This window comes from Eublepharis macularius, chromosome 6 (genome assembly GCF_028583425.1).
Source record: "Eublepharis macularius isolate TG4126 chromosome 6, MPM_Emac_v1.0, whole genome shotgun sequence".
Taxonomy (NCBI): Eukaryota; Metazoa; Chordata; class Lepidosauria; order Squamata; family Eublepharidae; genus Eublepharis; species Eublepharis macularius.
In genome coordinates, this window is record NC_072795.1 from 120,339,501 (window position 1) to 120,358,874 (window position 19,374).

General features: G+C 43.2%; 1 protein-coding gene across 1 annotated transcript in view; it reads left to right on the forward strand.

Moving 5' to 3' along the window:
• ANK3 (ankyrin 3) overlaps positions 1 to 16,923 on the forward strand; it is a 307,582-nt gene extending 290,659 nt beyond the window's left edge. Inside the window, exons 42-47 of the mRNA XM_054982849.1 lie at positions 1,283 to 1,661; positions 5,939 to 6,106; positions 10,812 to 10,895; positions 11,035 to 11,094; positions 14,032 to 14,117; positions 15,328 to 16,923. Of these exons, the coding sequence (XP_054838824.1) occupies positions 1,283 to 1,661; positions 5,939 to 6,106; positions 10,812 to 10,895; positions 11,035 to 11,094; positions 14,032 to 14,100 (760 nt within the window). The 3' untranslated portion in view covers positions 14,101 to 14,117; positions 15,328 to 16,923. The remainder of the gene's footprint in view (positions 1 to 1,282; positions 1,662 to 5,938; positions 6,107 to 10,811; positions 10,896 to 11,034; positions 11,095 to 14,031; positions 14,118 to 15,327) is intronic.
• Positions 16,924 to 19,374: the final 2,451 nt, after the last annotated feature.

Below are 19,374 nucleotides of genomic sequence, written 5' to 3' on the forward strand. Positions count from 1 at the left end.
AAAAAAATTATGCAATGCCACAATTAATTTGATAGAATTCCTAAGACATAGTAATGCCCACTTGCTTGGATTATCTCTAAAGAGGATTAGACAAATTCATGGAGGACTGGATCTCTAAATGGTCACAATGGCTGGATGGAGTCTTGAAGTTTTTAGACAGTATATCTCGGAATACCAGTTCTTGTGGGGCAGAGAGGTCTGTTGTCTATGTTCACTTCCTGGAAGCCTTTGGCTTGCCACAATTGAAAACAGGAAATTGGACAAATTGGCTGGATTCAGCAGGGCTTCCTTAGGTTCTGAAGCTGTGCCCATCTCCATCCTTATTGCAATGCACAAGGGACCCAAGGGGGTGGTTGGGTGCATCTTCTGATGCAGCTTCCAACCTGTGTCCCCTCCCCATCCAGACCCACCAGTTGTCATATTATCTGTTCGCCCACAACTAAAGCTGTTACCAAGGCTTCTGTTTTTCCATGGTTTTTCTTTTACTCCAGATTGGAACTGTAGGCATTGCATTATTCAAGCAATGACAGAGGCAATTTTAAGTGTGTGTATATATGTATATATATGTATACACAGGGCTTTTTTTCAGGGGGAACGTGGGGAAACGGAGTTCCGGAACCTCTTGAAAATGGTCACATGGCTGGTGGCCCCACCCCCGCTGAGCAGCGCGGAGGGCAATCTGAACTCCCCTCTGTCTGGAGATCAGGGGGCGGGGCCACCAGCCATGTGACCATTTTCTCCGAGAGCAACCCACTGAGTTCCACCACCTCTTTTCCCAGAAAAAAGCAATGTGTATACATATATATACATACATATATATAAACCATAGATTTCACCATTATGTTGTCTTATTATCTCTTGCTTTAAATATGTGCTCCTATATCCTACCTGTGCTTTATGTTGTTCAGTGCAAGTCCTAGAATTGATTATATTCTGTTTCAGCAATTCCTCAACCCCATACTGGATCCTTGCTAATACTATATCTTCGTAAACTTATATCCATTTATCCCATGACATGGTTTATGGAAATGTTCTTGACACTGTATGGAAATGCTTGCCCTTGTTCTTGCCACTAATTGTACTAATCTCACACTATGTAATCCGCCTTGAGTCTCATTGAGAAAGGTGGAATATAAATAACATAAATACACACACACACACACACATACAGATATACATGTACATATGTATATGTACATGTGTATATATAAATATGTACATGTATATATACACATATGTGTATGTGTATATACTGATCTCTCTTATTTTGCCTTTTTTTCAGCCCTGACCAATGTAGAGATTCTATTACCTCATATCTCAAAGGAGAATCTGGAAAACTGGAAACTAACGGCAACTACTCTGCCTCAACAACAGAGGCAAAGACTAAGCCTTTTGCTCAGGAGTCTGCAAACAGCCTAGGAAAGCAGAGTGACAAGGAAACTGTGAAACCAAAAATGCAAATTTCTGTCCATACCGAAGAGCAAACGATCTCATTAGCATCACATCAGAAATCTTTGCAAGAGGCTAGCAAGCCAGCAGTTGATGCATCTAAAACCTCTGTGCCTGTCAGCATGAAGAAGATGAACCGGAATGCTTCTGAAGAGAGCAAGCCAAGACCAAAAGCCCAGGAAGGGGAAGGAGCAGCAGCGTCCGAACAAAAGGTATCAGTACCATTCGCTGTATTTTATGTGAGAGTTCAGTCCCTCTTAATTCAGCAGTACAGTTTTGTCAGCATACAATGAAGTTCCCAGTGCAGTCCTATGCAGAATTACTTCAACCTAACCTCATTGAAATCAGTGGGCTTAGAGCCGAAACAGACGAGACGAGTTCCCTCAATTCAACCTGGGTTGAATTGCCTCAAGGTTTGACGGGAAATGTAGGCATTTCTCCTTCCCGTCGCTCAGAGGAGGAGGGGGGAGGGGGAGGGCTCCTCTCACCCGGCCGCCACCGTTCCCAAGCGCGAGGGACTTGAGGAGCCTGGAAAGTGGCGGGGGGATGCTCTTAGGCTGGGGCGCGGCGGCGGCGGTGCTCTTGCTGCTGCCGCTCGCCGCCGCCGCCGCCTCTCTCGCCGCTGGAGAAGGAAGCCGAGAGGAAGGAGGACAAGAGGAAGAGGATGGGGCGGGGGCGGCTGCAGCAAGAGCATCGCCGCCACTGCACCCCAGCCTAAGAGCATCCCCCCGCCACTTTCCAGGCTCCTCGAGTCCCTCGCGCTTGGAAACGGCGGCAGCCGGGCGAGAGGAGCCCTTCTCCTCCCCCCTCCTCCTCCGAGCGACGGGAAGGAGAAATGCCTACATTTCCCGTCAAACCTTGAGGCAATTCAACCCAGGTTGAATTGAGGGAACTCGTCTCGTCTGTTTCGGCTCTTAGATTGGAATAACTCTGCAGAGCGTTATACTGATGGCCCCTGCTGAATCCTTTTATTACATCCTCCAAAGAATGGCACAGATAGGCCCCAGTTTGCAGTGCTGATGCTTGGCTTCAGAAAACAGAAAAGGCTACAGGATCTCTGCTTTCCCCTGGGCAGATGTCACACACAGCCCAGTTTCAGCATTATGGTGACAGCTGTCAACCTCCTGGAGAACTCTACTTAAACCAGAGTCAGAACAAGGGAGGTGTTTTGCCGCATGCTACTGAAGCCAGTACGGGAGGTATTATGACCAGAGGGAGTGCTTCTCACTCCCACCCAGCCTTTGGTTCCTTCACTTGCTGCCACCACCCAAACTGAAAAGGTTTAGTCCCTCACCAGCCATTTGGGAAGCTGGTGAACCTCTATGCATGTGCAAAGGTCTAGGAAATGGCTGAGCCAGAGGCTTGGACACAGTTTGACTTAACCAAAGAAAGATCTTTATTGTAGAATATAAAATACAGAGAGCACAATGATATAATAACAACCACAACAACAACATTTGATTTATATACTGCCCTTCAGGACAACTTAACGCCCACTCAGAGTGGTTAATGAAGTGTGTTATTTTATAGAAGAGGCAGTGCACTAGGCTTAATAGCTAATAAAGGAAAGGAAAGGAAAGAAAGTCTAATATCTAACTATTCCTTGAGAATTACCAAACAGTACCTGGACACTCCCTGCAGGGATGGGTGCTGTTGCTTGGGAAGATCGGGGATAAAGGCAAGCCTGCCTCTAGCACCTTCTTTTCTCCATCCCTGATGAACCATATACACAAAGAGCTACAACCCCTTTTTGAACCCTCTCTCTGCAGAAGGGGAGAAATTTCCTTCCCTCCTAGGGAGTTAAAACCTCCATGCCTAAGTTCTAACCTAGTCTGTCTCTCACAGAGCTTATTTTATGATGGCACCCAAATTGCTAGAGCCACATCTATTTATCCCTCACAGATTGTCGGGTATAACAAACATCCAAGAGAGGTTTCAGGTAAAGCAAATGGTGTACTGCCCCGCTAGGCATTTACTTCACCTCCTTCCTGGGAAGGGATCGCTTGATTAGAAAAGGTGAATTACAGTCCAGTTTGCTATCTAAAAGGCCTGCAGATATATGTCCTTATCTTGGCTGCTTCCACACATGTTGGATAATCCACTTTCAATTCTCTTTAGTGGACATTTGAAACTGATTTTCCATGTGTGGAACAAAAAATCCACTTCTAAAGGATTATGAAAGTGCATTGAAAGTACATTATTCAACATGTGTGGAAATGGCCCGTGATCGGAGGGATGTCGGGAATTCTCATGCACTTTCAGTCAGGGAAGCATAGTTCAGCATTTCAGTACAAATTTGGGCCTAGGAGCTGATACTTCTGCTATAACACCAGTGGAAATGCTTCTACGTGGCAACAGCCCACAGCATCTGCAGCGCTTGAAATGAAGAGACCCTCCGTGTAAAATAGGATAATCTACACAAGCGGCTCTAACGTGTTGTGGCTATTTCATAGTGCAGTGCCCACACAGAAGAGTTTCCAGCTGCTTCCATGCATTGGATTTTACATGTATGGAAGTGAAATTTTTTCAGTCTCAGAAACAAATTTTGCCCTAATGAAATATGTATTCTGGTGGGCTGTTTAATTATGATGACTTCATCTACTCATACGTAGGAAAGGCACGCTGCAAGACACAAGGGCTCTATAATTTTTCGGTGTTTACTTGTTCATAGGAGAACTGCAATCATTAGTCAATTTCTCAGTGTGACAACTGGTTAGAATTTTAATTGCAGATTAAAATTTTCTCCCCAGCTAACCAGTGGGGCTAACAAGAAAAGGATTAGGGGCTTTTAAGTGTCCATTGCTATGAAGGATAGGCAAATGCACCAGTCTTCCATCATGAGTCATGCATGCTGGGGGTAAAGCCCTACAGATTACTTTTTCTTCCAGCTAGCACATTATTATTTTTTTAGTTTGGAAGAAACGAGCATGAGTTTCCATTTAATAAATAGTAAGAAGTACAGTTATCTGATTATTGACAGAGTTCAGTTGCAGCCATGTTCAATAGATTTTTTAAACGCAGAATGCTCACAATACTAATAGACCTTGAACTTGTTTCTTTTTCAAGCAGTTCTTGTTTGGGTGTATTTTTGAGTATGACTTTTCAAAATCTCTTTTGTTTCAAATTATAGAAACTTTATAATACTAAATAGTCTACTAGGACTGGCATCATCTATCTATCCCACGTGCGTGTATAATTAACACCGATAGGGAAGTGGAGTCAAGGACTGTTGTAGAAATCTCTATAGATAGTACCCCAACCAATAATAAAAGCCTTCAGTATTTGCCCCCCAATGCTGGAGTCACTACCAAAGTTCCCATGCAGGTGAAGTGTTGTGTGTTCATAATACTGTAACCGGAGAAAACCCCTGCAAGCAAGAGCAGCAGACAGATGCAGCTCTGAACTGACTGGGGCTGAAAGTTCAGGTAGCTAAAGGGAAGCCAGTGCATTGGATTTGGGACCCAAGGAATGAGCTCGTCTACTTTCTTGCTGCTTAGTCTTGACTTCATCATGCAGCTGGTGAACCTTAGAGAATGAACAAAGTGAAATGGAAGGAGGAGCAAGCTCAGCACCCCCTTCAGCTCCCCAGACCTAGTGCAAGGGGCAGATGAAAGGATTCATGGGTGGTCTAGCGTGGCAGCTTCCTCCGAATCCTGTTGCTCCTTGGGTTCCATGAACCTACCGTTAAGAAGACCTCTGCAAATGCCCAGTGCTGTGTCCTTAGAGCTCTGAGGCTGCAGCACGTCTTCCCTGGGGTCTCCTCACCTGCTCGGAGAGAAGCTTACAGGGAGCTCTTATCTTGCCCACTTCTTACTTCCATACCTCTTCCCCCTCTACCACTCACAAATTTCTATAACTTTTATTCCTGTCATTCTCCTTCAGAATCCTGTGGCCCAGTGCTGTGAACAACAGTTTCCATCAAACCATGCTTGGCAGCCTAAAAAAAAAATGCATTTTCCCATGTTCTCCTTCTGTCCATTTCTGGGCTTGGTTGTGATTAATGCTAACAAGCATTTCCATCTCAACCAAAATTTAAAGCCATCGTTTAAAGCATGTTTTCAAACCCTGCTTAAGAGGGAACCTGGCTTGCATTAACTCTGGTGTGGCCAGAGAGGGAAGTGCGAAGGAAACCTTCCCAAAGATAGGTCCTTGTTTGCAAACAGTGATTGATAGAAGTAGTGCTAACCAACAGTTAAGGCTAACCAGAGAAGGGAGGGAGCAATCTGTACTGGAACGCACATTTCCAGCATTGCCTCCCCATTTGTAAAATGTGGCTTGCCATGAGCCATCAGCAGACCTGTACCAGACCTGTTTGGATTCATATGTTTTTAAGGCAACTCTATGTACAGAATCTTGCCAAACTGTAACCAAAGCAGAGAACCCAAATTCCACTGATAAACATACCACAGATTGCACTGACTCCCTGTATGATATTGCTCAGGACGACCTAATGTGGGAAATAACCATTTTTCCCTCTGTTCTTGCTCAGATTCATGTTTGTCTTTTAACTGAGCTGGTAAAATGTACTAAAAACTGCATTTATCAGGAGTTTAGTGAGAGTGACAGTGACAGTGACATTGAGATTCAGAGTGATTCGAGCTCAGAGGAAGAACAGAGAATCACGACGAGGGTTTATCGACGCCGCTTGATTCTGAAGGTATCATGTGACTGTAGGCTCCATTGGCATGAAATTGGTCTTGGGTTGCTGTGCTAATGGTCTTGGCATTGTTCACGTTAGATGCCCTCTTGGTGTACTACGCGTTTCATAACTGAAAGCTCCTTCTTGCATAATTTGGAGGCTTGGGGTGAGAAACAGCCAAACTGCACCCTGTCTCCCATAACCCCACTGTGTGCTGCATGGCTTTATCACTGGAGGTATACACAACTACAGGTTGGTCTGGTAAAAGCAAACTGGACTAAATGCAGGGCTTTTTTTCAGCAGGAACGCGGTGGAACGGAGTTCCGGAACCTCTTGAAAATGGTCACATGGCTGGTGGCCCCGCCCCCTGATCTCCAGACAGAGGGGAGCTTAGATTGCCCTCCACGCCACTCGGCAGCGCGGAGGGCAATCTAAAGTCCCCTCTGTCTGGAGATCAGGGAGCGGGGCCACCAGCCATGTGACCATTTCCTCCGAGGGCAACCCACTGAGTTCCACCACCTCTTTTCCCAGAAAAAAAGCCCTGACTAAATCTAGTTTTACGATGCCTGTTATATTTTGACCCGAAGCAGCATCTAAAATGGCACCTATTTCTCTTTTGAGTCATATTCTTTTTAACTGCAATCACTCACATGTACGGTTGGGTACTGCTGTGTGGACTAGGAGTCAAAACTTCAAGAATGCTTCAAGAATTTTCAAAATTACTCCTGGGGAAAAAATCTTATTACAAAGGAATTACAAATAAATTATTACAAAGAAATCAAACAACTGTGAGTTGATTTGCATGCTACTGCAGGTAAAAATTGTGATGGTGTAATTACAAAATTGCTATTGATCAAATCTGAGGGTAATTCCAGGCATTCTTCTGTTCTGCATTTGGCCCTTTGAAAAGACCGCTATAATGGAGCTGCCTTGTTTCTAGGGAAGTGTCTATACACACTGTTCCTTGCTGCAGATATACATACCTGTGTACAAATGAGGAACAATGCTGTTTGGAGTCTTTCTCAGGGCCATTCAGCACGGCACACTTTAAGCCGGCACTTCTACGTGTTCATGCCGATCCGTGCTGAATCAGCTTGAGCTCCTGGCATTCTGTACTGCACAGCCTTGAGGTGATCTGGTGTCTGTTTTCTTACCAGACAAGTCAAGATGTGAAGCCGCGTTTTGTGGGGGTTGGATCCGACATTGCTCTTTTTTTGTCATTTCAGTGCATGCGTCATAACATTGCAATGCTGGACCCCACCCCGCTTCCCCACAGCTCACCCCCTGCCATCTCTCTGTCCCTGTATTTGCTGATTGGGCAGTCCTGTGCCCACCCAAAAAAATTTTGGCAATTGGTGGCGGAGTTCTGGGGGGAAACCTATAAAGTACTTTCAGTGTTTGTTCCACTAGCTTCTAGCAGATTGCTCTAATGTAGTTTAAAATGTCTGCTTGGTGCAAAACAGCACCTCTCTGGCAGAGCAAAATGACATATACAGGAATGAAGATGGTTAATTTTCCATTCATTACAATAATATGGGGGCATGGAGAGCAAAAACTACAGCACTAGAGTTCAACTGTCCTTCTTTCATCCCCAAGAGGTCCTAGGGTTCCTAAAGAGCTTCTTAGGAGTTTCTCAGTGAGATCAGTAGAACAGAGGACCATACCCAGAAAGTTAGCTTGCCCTCCTGACTCTCTGCTGTACTACACAATTTCAACAGAATGTCGATGTGCTCTCAGGTGTGTGCATGGTTCATGCTATAGAGGAAAGGCCCAATTAACCTGTGACCAACACTGCACTCAAGTATCTGTACACCCCACAGATTCCTGATTCTCCAGTAACCTTTAAGGGTTCCTAGGCAGAAATGTCAATGTAGACATTTCTGATTGGAGAAGCATTTAGAACTCTTTGCACTAGGCCTTTGCTGATGGTATGTAGAGTCAGAATGGAGGGAAGTATTCACCCACCAAACATGGGATTGGATCCAGCAGGCTTGTTCACTCTAATTTCACCCAGTTCTCCTTCTTACTGCCGCCTCTGTCTCATAAGGCTGTCATCCCCAGCATAGGTAGTCACTGGGGACCCCCCTCCCTTTTTCACCAGCCAGAAAGCTTGCTGTATCCAACCCATGGAAAGGAATATTTTATTTACAGACTTCTGCTTGTTATGCAATTTTTAGATGATTGTGGGAGCCTGAAGGAATAAATAAGGCACAGCTTTTAAAATGTAAAGCATTTTTAATGCTTGCACGACAAATGCCCCCTGTTTCAGCCTGCAGTAATAACAGAAATATAAAATATTTGTTTGGTATCCCCATTGTAAAACTTGACTGTCGTTGCTCTGTGCTGTAGATGGCTCTGTCTGCGCTTGGATTCCTAGGATGCAGCCTCAAGATGCGGAGGTCTAGCTGGCGCAGTTCCCAGACCCCACAAAAGTGGACTCTTCTGTATTGAGATCGTAGAGGCAAATAGCTCAGGATGGGTTAGGCTGTCTCACTATCAGCTTTTCTTGGAGAAATACTGATGAGCTCAAGGTTACAGTTCTTAGGCTTCCTCCCTCTCGTTCCTTTCCTGAAAACTGCCTGTGCAGTTTCCAAGCCACTAGGAGAAGGAAGACATGGTCAGGGGACATCCATGTCCCACTTTCCAGTTTGGCTGAAATTCACATTATAGCAGCCTGAGCATAAGGAAGTTGCCTTCCTTCTGCCCTCTTGCATGCCTAGGATAAAGTTACTTCTGGCTCAGGTTTATGCCTTCCTATGGGAATACACCCAGGACACATGCAAACAGTAAGAGGGTTCCTTGTCAAAGGGAAGAGGCTCCTTGCACAAGCTTGGAAGAAATACCAAGACCTTTGATGTGGCAAAGGTCTTGGTACCACGATGGGCTGACTCCTCAGCAAGGGTTACAGCCCTTTGGGGATTGGTCCTTTTCAAAATACAGGTGGGGGTCATGTTTTTGAATGGTCTCTCATATTAAAACAAAACAATTCCCTGTATGTTGAAAGTTTAATATATCACAGATCAAGATGTTAGCCTAGATTTCTCTTCCATGTGTCCTGGCTTTCTGTGTATAGTAGATTTTTTTTTAAAATCTTGAGGTGCATTCAAATATGAAGTGGTATAATCCAAGAAGGACTATACTATATACTGTTTCTGCGTGCTAGGATTGACTCAAGGCAATATGAGGAACTGTGGTGTTCAAAATGGAAAGCAAAAACACCCTACTCTGCCTCTGTATAGGGTTAAAACTTGAACCTTTTGTCTGCTAGGAAGATTATGGTAATAATGATAAGAACAACAACAACTGTGCTTATATGCCACTCTTCTAGACAGATTAGTGCCCCACCCAGAGCAGTGAACAAGTTATTGTTATTATTATCCCCACAATACCACTGGGGAGCTGGAGCTGAGAGGAGTGGCTCACCCAAGGCCACCTGCTGAGCTTATAGCAGTAGTGGGATTTGAACCAGTAGACTGCTGATTCGCAGCCGAATTACTTAAGCACTGTGCTATAGCAGAACAAGTAAGGAAGGGAAATTATCTTTGGGGGTAACATGTAGTTCATTTTTTTGCTTTTAAAATTTTGTTTTCTTAAATGGTGTCCATTGGAGATCTCTGTCTAGTTGATAAGATGACTGAGAGTCCAGCATTGTTGGTGAAGATTTTGAATGTATGGCTGAGAGCCAAATATACCCATACAGTACTCCTATGGGGGTCACCTCCGTTAGAGGCTGTCTCTCACTGGTAGCGCCTCTGGTTTGCATGCAGACGGTCCCAGGTTCAACCCCTGGCATGACTACTTTCAGATGGATCAAGGTCGTGGTTGGTATGGAAGACCTCTACTGGAGGCTCTGGAGAGCTGCTGCCTGTCAGAGGGGTGACTTTGACAGAGCCGTGGTCTGACTCAAACAGTGTAAGGCAGCTTCATATGCACATTACTGGCACTTTTTTGAGCTGCTGTCATCGTAGGGTATCGACGCAGCTGTGAATACTCTGCATATGATCTGTTTATTATAAATTCAGTGCTCTTTTTCTTTAAAAAAAAGATATGCCGGTACTCATAATGTTTGCTGCCTTTGGGGGCCTGCTGGCCAAAAGTGATGACAGTACTGCTGAACAAAGCGCTGGTATTGCACACCAGCTTGCACCGCTTGAAAAAAAACCTGTGTAGATCACTTTGGAGTTATTTTTTTCTAGCAAATTTGACACCAATGTCATTTCCATGCTGTCCTGCTTGTAGGACTACCTGTTCCTGGATGCGGCTGCATGCATTTAACCACCCCTTAAAATGTAAGAGAAGATGCTCTCTCTGTAGCTTAGCTGAGATCTAGAGAGACTTAGGCACATAAGTAACGTTTTTGTGCACATGTAGGGGGAAGTAGCCAGTGGTTGTCCTTTGCATCTCATGGAGTGCTCCTTCAGAGGGACGCAGACCTTTAAAGGATTTGGGGGAAGAGTTTTTTGGGGAAAGGGGTCTGTCGACCAAAAAGGGGAGCTGAAAAATCCCTAGAAAGTCACAGCATTTGAATCCCGGTTCAGTACAACTTTCTAAAACTTTTAATGTGATATATTAGAATATGAAAATTGCCTATAGCTGTTTTCAGTCACTTTGGAGTTGCTGTTTTTTGCAAGTAACCTTGCATGACTTGTATTGCTTGGAGTGGTGTTGAAAAGCCAATGTAGGGAAATGCAGCCTATCTAGCTAACATTATAACATTCTTTAGGGTGAGGAAGCAAAAAACATTCCTGGTGAATCTGTTACGGAAGAGCAGTTTACTGACGAAGAAGGCAACGTCGTCACCAGAAAAGTAATCCTACCTTGTGATTTCTTTTTTTTTTCCTTTCCTTTCCTTTTTTTTGTATTCTGAGTGTTGAGTTTTGCCATCAGTTTTGTTCTTTCAGGGTAAAATATATCCATTTTTGTTTTTCCTGTATTGCTTCTCACAGGTTACCCGGAAAGTATTAAGACGTCTTGTTATCCCACATGAGAAAAAACTTGGTGAAATGGTAAAAAGCAATGCTGGATGGTTGGCAGCTTGCAGTTTAACACCAAGCCATGCAAAGCAGGGTGTTTGTGCTTGTGATAAGCGGTGCATCTCTACTCTGGAAAGGCTTCCAGACAGACTGTTCGCGGATAGGATTTGTGTGTGTGTGTGTGTGTGTGTGTTCTCTACAGAAAGACATTGATATTTTATTTTAGTGATAGCCATCATCACAATTGTTAGCGTGCTTTTCATAAGCTCGGAAGATATGTCACCTTTCCCATCCCCTCTGATTTCTTGTACACACGTGGGAAAAGGATGAAGTAGAGTAGGTTTTAGGACAACCATGCAGTTCTTGGCTTTAAGAATCCTTCTATGACTTAGAGTTTATGGAGGAAAATAAGAAAGTCAGTGTTTGATTCTCAGCTCCTAATGTTGTCAAGTCTGTGGACAAATCAAAGGCAAAGAGTCAAATCCCACACCATTCCAAGTTTTTTCTTATTCAGGTTCTTTACTGAGCCAGCTTTTCAAAAAACGACTATGGAATTGGGGTCAAAATGACCCCAAATTACAGCAAAAAATGGAAGCCTGATAACTCTTTCAATCATGGCATTAGCTACTAAGAAAAAATATAGCCTCATGGATTTCTTCGGCAATGCAGGATAAAGAAGAATAAAATTTGGAATCAGGGTCAAATATACCCCTCATTGAAAACATCAAAACCCCGCAGAAATGTAAATGGGGTCAAATTGACCCCACCATTTTTAAACAAAGTGTGAGATAACTAACAATTTAATCAACAAAAGCTACCATTTATTTTAAAAGAAAAGGCTACCTTTTCATTCACAATGGTAGGGACACAGTACAACTGAAGGAGCGTTAAATACAAACAAGTGTGCCCATGGCTTACAGTTCCATTGATTAAATTTGGTTTCCACTGATTAATCAGTTAAAGCTTTAATTGATAACTCCACTAATTAAAGCTTTCAGCCGTCTCAAAACACACAATTTTCTTTTAGCAGAAATGCTGTGATTGCTACCAATCCTTTACCTGTAGTGCTATGTCTCATCTTTAGGTGATTTTTTTTTTTTGCCTTTTTAAAAATTGTCGGGAAAGGTGTATATTCTAGATCTGGAGTATGAAACTTAGACCTGCAAAATGTGGATATTGATGACAATGAGACTAGCTCTCCCTTCCTTCACTCAGCTTGATGTGTCTTAATCCAGCAGCTGTTCCCCATTTCCCATGTGCCTAGCATGATTGGTGCTGTATTAATTGTGCCGGGTCTACGATCTCCTCCACCCGATAGTCTGTTTTTTGAGTGATTGGCAAAATTGAAGTGTAAGTGGACATCTGATTCGAGTTCTGGATCTTTCTCTTTAGAGTAAGTCTAAAATGTAGGCCCATGTGTGCAGACAATCTACAAACTAAAAAATTGCAGCCAATGGAAAAGTTCAGTTTTTCTTCTTTGCCCCAGAGCATCTGTTTCTACGTTAACATTGAACTATTGTTAACAGAACAGTACTCCAGTCTTATGTCTTCTTCCGTAAATGGCCAGAATTGAAAAAATCTGCACTGCTTACTAGAGATCGGCACAAACCGAAAAAAACCCCGAACATGATGTTCGTTGTTCATTGCCGTCCACAAACAGGGACTCACGAACACTTACGAGCATGATCTGTTCACAAACATGTTTGTAGTTGGATGTTCGTGGGGGCCAGCAGGCTCTCCTCCAGCCATCATCCAAGTTTGGTCAAGATCCCTACTGCACCACTTCCAGAAACCTGACCTGAGCAGGCACCAGGAAAGGTACCAATAATAAAAAATAGCTTGGCCCCAGAGCCTGGCAGCCGCCCTGGAACAAAGGGGTAGATCCCTACCGCACCACTCCCAGGAACCTTACCTGAGCAGGCAGCAGGAAAGGTATCAGTAGTAAATAATAGCTTGGCCCCAGAGCCTGGCAGCCGCCCTGGAACCTGAAGGGGTAGATCCCTATCCCACCACACACAAAGAAAATTCAAGCTCCAATGTACTCTTGCTGTCTATCAAAATGCCAACAGCAGCTGTCTCTCCCTCTCCCCTGTCTGCAAAGACTAGCCAGAGCTGGGAGCCCCTCTCCCCCCTGCTCTTTGCTTTTTTGTAACAAATTTGGAGCTCCACACTTGAAAGGAAGACCTGCCTATCAAGCTAAATTGGGCTTAGATTGGGGTTTCCAGGGCAACAGCAGGAGTTCGGATAGAGTTCAGACAATCCCTGCCTAAGTTGCCAAGGGAACTGATTGCAGGTGCCAGACTGTCTGGCTTGACGAACAGCAACGAACGAGGCTTGCAACGACCACCTGTTCGTTTAGAATGGGGCCTCGCGAAGAGCTTGATCGCGAACAGCAGATTGGGCTGTTCATGGCTTTTTTTGGTTCATGTTGTTCGTGCCCATCTCCACTGTTACTGGTTCTTTGATTTTTATTGCTGAAGTTCTGTTTTGGCAAATATTTTTGCTGGCTTGCCCCCCTCCCTCTCCCACTCCCCATCTTTTCCTCCATTACTAATCTACTCAGTTTGAAGCTGCATTGTTAATAAGACCCTTTAAGGGTTAGGGATTTGCTAACTTGGGGTGCCCAGCAAGGGGCTTCTGTAAATCTGGCTCTCCGGCAAGGTGGAACATTCAGAATGCTAAATCAAGAAAACTCTCGTTGTTGAAGGTTACTCTCGAATGGTGGCACCCCAATTCAGCATGCAGTTCATAATATGTAGAATTTTCCTTCCTGTAAAGAGGCGATCCTGAAAACCTGTGATTTTGCAGCTCAGCAGAGTGGCTAAGGCTGTGTATTGTGTGATTTTGACATGAGATGTTATAAATTAACAGCTTCTTAACGTATCCCATTACAGCCACATGGGACCTGCTAAGAACCAGCAGGACAACGACTGCTATCTGATTTTTGAAAGTGTACCTTTTCCTTTGAAGCAGGGAGAAGGCTATAAGGTGAAGACGAAAAAGGAAGTCCGACATGTGGAGAAGACGACGTATTCATAACAGCCAAACAGCAAATGGTCAGTTCGATATGCGGACGTTCCCTTTTTAATACTCTGAGTAGATCTTAGGCTTTACTCTTAAATCTTGTGCATTGTGTGAGTGGAACTGCACTGTATAAACCATGCCTCGTCCCTTCTTGCTGCCATATTCTGCTCCCCCTGTAGACCCCCATGAAGATCATGAGGATCAAAGAGGGGGCTGCGGTGAGAGGAGGGAATTGGCCAAAGATACCCTCCCCCCCGCCAGCATTCTGCAGTGCTCCATAGACTTTGCCCTTTGTCCAAAATATTTGATCCGTCTGTAGAGCCTAATCCTGGACCACAGCAGTGATTGCCTGCTCAGATTCTTGTGATATAGTTCAAAGAATATGGCCAAATGTGGATAGAATATATAACTATAAATTATTATACAGAGGATGGGGATTAATCTGGAATTGCATCCAATAAACAAACTCTGCTCCTTTATTCACCGTCTTTGAAGTCATTAGGAAAGTCCAGAATATTTTCAGAATTCTCTCCCCTCCCCTTTTGCTTGGCTAGATGAGCAAATTATTGATTTGCTATTACGTTGGTTTGAATATTTGAATATTGTTCCAATAAATTAGCTTCCCTAGTGCAGCAGTAAGTAAAACTGTATGTGAGAGGTAAGGATACCATTCCCCCAGTAATGGCAGGGATCCCCCACTCCCAGCCTCCACCTACCATCATCTGTCACCTGGTTGGCAGGGACGAAAGGCATGGGAACAGGCCAGGGAGCGCCAGTGTACTCCTATGCACTCAAGAGCCCTTGTTGCACCAGGAATGACATCATTCCTGGCGTGATGCAGAAGTGGTGGACTGCGCATGGGCCCAATTTGATAAAAATTACCCCCAAGACTAGTGTTTGGGGCTGATTTTTATCAAATCTGCCCTGCATGTGTCCCGTCACTTCCACATTGCACCAGCTTTGATGTTATTCCTGATGTGATGAGGAAGTGCTCCGGAGCACGCATGCATTGTGCATGCATGCAACATAAGTCTTTCTGGTGAGCCCCCCTTCCTGTTCCCCGGATTCAAACCCAGGGAATCTGGCAACTCTAGTGAGAGAGTAAATTACCATTTTCCTTCACCCACCTCACCCCTACACAGTGCAGTAATTTAGGGTTGAATTGCCAGGTGTTTTTTTTCTACATGCGAATATCTGATCTTTGCTATCTTTCTCTCACTCCCACCCTGCTGCCCGTCCCAGGACTGTGTGCGCTATTACTGCCAGTATTCTATGAAGAAACTCAAGGAAGAAAAAAAATCAACAGGAATTATCAAGTCACTGACAAAAGTGTGTGTGTGTTTGCTGCTTCCACACATTAACCGCATGGTTTTTATGCGAAAAGAAAAAAAACACAAAAATTTAATTTAGCATGAGCCAGTTGTACAAGAGCATGGAAATTCACTTTCATTCACGGCATTGGAGAGTTTGCAAATGGCAGAACGATGCCCTGTATATACAAGATGCCACGCTGGAACAGCTTTTTTCAAGCAACTGGATGTCATTGCAAAACAAAAAGAATTCCTGTAGCAAAGGGTGGGGGGACACTTCGACACTGAAAAATGATTCAAATCACAGGAAGACACTAAAATTTACTAAAATCCACACAACAGTTCGCCTTATTTTTCTTGGACCCAAACTGTCAGGGTAATAAAACACTCTTTTGTTTCTTTTTTTTAAAAAAAAACTGACATCGATAATTTCACTGTAAATAAATAACACTGTGTAAATTCGCAGTAGATTCAGTGATGATAAGGCACTGGCTCTTTGCTCACTGCATTTGCGTCAAACAGAAATCAGTGTCTCAAAATGGCTTACACCTGCAGGGATATTCTGGGTGTATCTTCACAGATTCTTGTATATTTAGCAATTACAATGTTTGTATATGCAAAAATGCTAGCTTGATTTTAAAAAAATCTTTAAAATCCGCTGCAAATTTAATGATTCCTAAGATGAGGAATTCTGTAGTTCTGTGAAAAAAAATATTTTTTTTCTTCTTCAGAGTACTAATATTTTGGTGCATGCATTTCACCTTATTTTGATGAAATCTTTTTCCAGTTTTGCAAACACTAGACCGCAACTTGATGAATAACATTCTTGGGGTGGGGGTGGGGGGGTTGCAATCCACCAAGCAGGGCCACCGAGCCAGTCCCTGTTTGTTTAAATGGGGCTTGGAGTGGACTCTGGCGCACACACATCACTGAAACCAAAGGGTGCTTGCCCAGCAGCAGAGCTTGCTGGGAGTGTGCCCTTTCTCTGCAAACACATAGCCCTTCATCTAATATTTGTTGCTGTTGCCAATTTTTTTCAATGGAGACGATCTATAATTTAAAGAAGATATAACATCTACAGTAGTTGCATTATGGGGAGGGGGGTGCTATCTGTTCTTGCTTTATACCCAGGGAGGGGGGATGCTTGCAGCTTTTAGAGGTGGGTTGGTGCTCTCGTAAGCACAGGTTGGGATATTTAAAAACAAAAACGAAGAGAAATTCTTAGATAACAGACTGGCGGCACGCTGTAAAAAATATTACTGTATTGTGTACTGGCTCTAAGATGTAGAATCTTTAAATAAGCCAATCATCTGTAATCATTCTAGCAGTGTCATACTAGGTTGTTAAGGCTGCTGTGTTTTAAAGGGGCATTTTTATTTGGGGTTTTGGTGAAATACTTTAATTTGTTAATTATCTTCATATGAAAACAGAATTCATTGATAATAGCTCTAATTACATATGTATGAAAAAACACTGGATGATCTAGTCGATTATTTAAGCATAAAATAAATTGTGTTAAAACTCTTCACTTATATGGATATTGTAATATTGTTGTACTCTCAAGATGCACACCAATAGAGTCATAAATCATATCATGTCACCATTTGAGTGGTGGGCGGATAATAGTTTCCAGTCGACTTTGTTTCACTCTCTTTGCTTTTATGTTCCCATCCCTCCTTCAGTTTCATTTGCCTCCTGCCCTCAGACTCTACTCACCGGCTGATTCCGCACAGGTTGGATAATGCACTTTCAATGCATTTTTATCAATCGCTTGAGGTGGATTTTTTGTTCCGCACACAAAAAAATCCGTTCCAAATGATCTATAAAGAGGATTGGAAGTGCATTATCCGACGTATGCGGAATCACTAACCGTCTCCATTACTTCCTGCTTCCTCTTGCTTCCACCTTCTCTCTCCTTGGTCCTTTCTTCTTCCCTACTTACACTAGTTGCCTGGGTTTTTTTCATTTCTCTTTCCCTGTTCTCTCTTTGCTGCCTTTACCATAAGACTCCACCAGCACCATTTAATTTGTTCATAAATGATTTGGAATAAGGGGTGAGCAGTGTAGTGGCCAGAATTATGCATGATACCGAATTATCCAAGAGGGTAAAAAGCTAAAGCAGATTACGAAGAGTTCCAAAAGGCTCTCTCCAAATTGGGAGAGTGAGTAGCAATGTGGCCAGCACACCATGAGCTGACTCTGTGGGTGATCAAAAATCTTTATTTTTAATTAAGGCCAATTGCTCAGTTGCACCCTTACATAAGAAGAGCCCTGGGAGACAGTCTGCTTACAAACATAAAGTTGGAGATAAAGTGGAAAACCGACAAATAGGAATGCTAATAGTCATCAGAGGATATGCGCTGGATTTTTTCCTTTTAAAAAAGGAATGTAAATGTAAAATTGTAGTGCTCTTCATTAACAACAATAATCTTCAAGACTTCGTTTTGCCTTTGTTTCCACTGCCGCGATATTTCTTTTGTTAAACACTGTTGCAAACGTTGCATCCCTTTACAAGTGTTCTTGATTACTCTGTGCGAGTTCAGTTGACCTCTCATCATTGGATGGCTTGACGACTTTGAGCCATCTCTGTTGAACACTCGCCACTGAAAGGTATTGCCTTTGAGTTGACATAGAAGTTCCTCCTGTAGTGATTATTCAGTGATAATGACTCATTCTCATACGTACATCAGTATATGATAAGAGTGTGTGTGTGTGAGAGTGTGTGTGAAAACTAGTCATTTGAACAATGATCTGAACGGTTTGTTTTATCACTACAAAAAATTGCTCATGTTAGAAGGTGACATTTGTCCAGGTAGTATATTGTATGATACAGGAACGAGATGTGACAGAAGGTATGAGGTTGCTGCTGAAAACAACAGCCCTGTGTTTCCTCTACGCCCTGGTAATGTTTAGTAGTAACAAAGCATGATGGAACATAGTGCACTGCAAGTTTCTCCATCCAACTACGTGGCAGCCGATGAACTGGTGAAAAGGTAAGGGAAACTCCTACTGGGATTTCGGCCGTAATGTCATTTTTTAAGTTGTGTCAGTATGTTGAAAGCAGGCACCTACGCCAGATCAATTGCATAGAAGACGATAAAGAAAATGCAGGTGGATTTCATTCTTTTTAAAAAAACCTCTAATTTTCAAGTTTACGTATCACTGCACAGCATAGCTCAGATCACTATTGGGGAAATTGTCACAGTTCAGAAAGTAATGCATGTATTTAGACATACTATACACCAATAGTCCCCAATCTTTTTGAGGCTGTGGGCAGTTTGGGAATTTTCAGAAGAAAGAGTGGGCACAATCACAAAAAGATGAGAGGTTGCAAGTCAAGCGTCGTCCTTCGTTGGAAACAGAAGGTTCAGAATACGTGCTTCCGGCAGACATGAAGGTGATGCCTCCTGGGTTCTTCTGAAGCATTGCTTGCTCCAATGAGTTGGAAGAAAGCCAAGACTGGCTCTTTACTTAGAGAAAGAGATACTCTGTCAAAGAAGCAAATAAGTGTCTGGAAAAGCATGGGCAGGTGCCATGGTACCCATGGGCACCATGTTGAAGATCACCGCTATATACCAAAATGAAGGTGAAAAGCATTGATAATAAATACATTATTACAGAGGAACTCTGCCAGCTTAACTGACAAAAACATGAAAAACTATGGCTTCAAACTGCAGTTCGGTTTTAACTGTCCCACACAAGTATTTCAAATCTATTGCTTATTTGGTAGCCAATGCTTATGCTGTATGGGGTGTCCAAATGAGAGTTGATATTGCTGTAAATAGAGGAGACAGCCATAGGCTTTAAAACAAGTACAAGATGAAAGCTATAAATAACATGTAGAAATCTTCTATAGTCATCGGTATTCTCTAGTTCTAGATAGAGAGCTTAGAGCCACAGAGCTCTGAGGCTTAATTGCCTTCATTTAAGTGCCCTGAGCTCCCACTTCTAGTAAGCTTGTACATTTTAAGTATGGCAT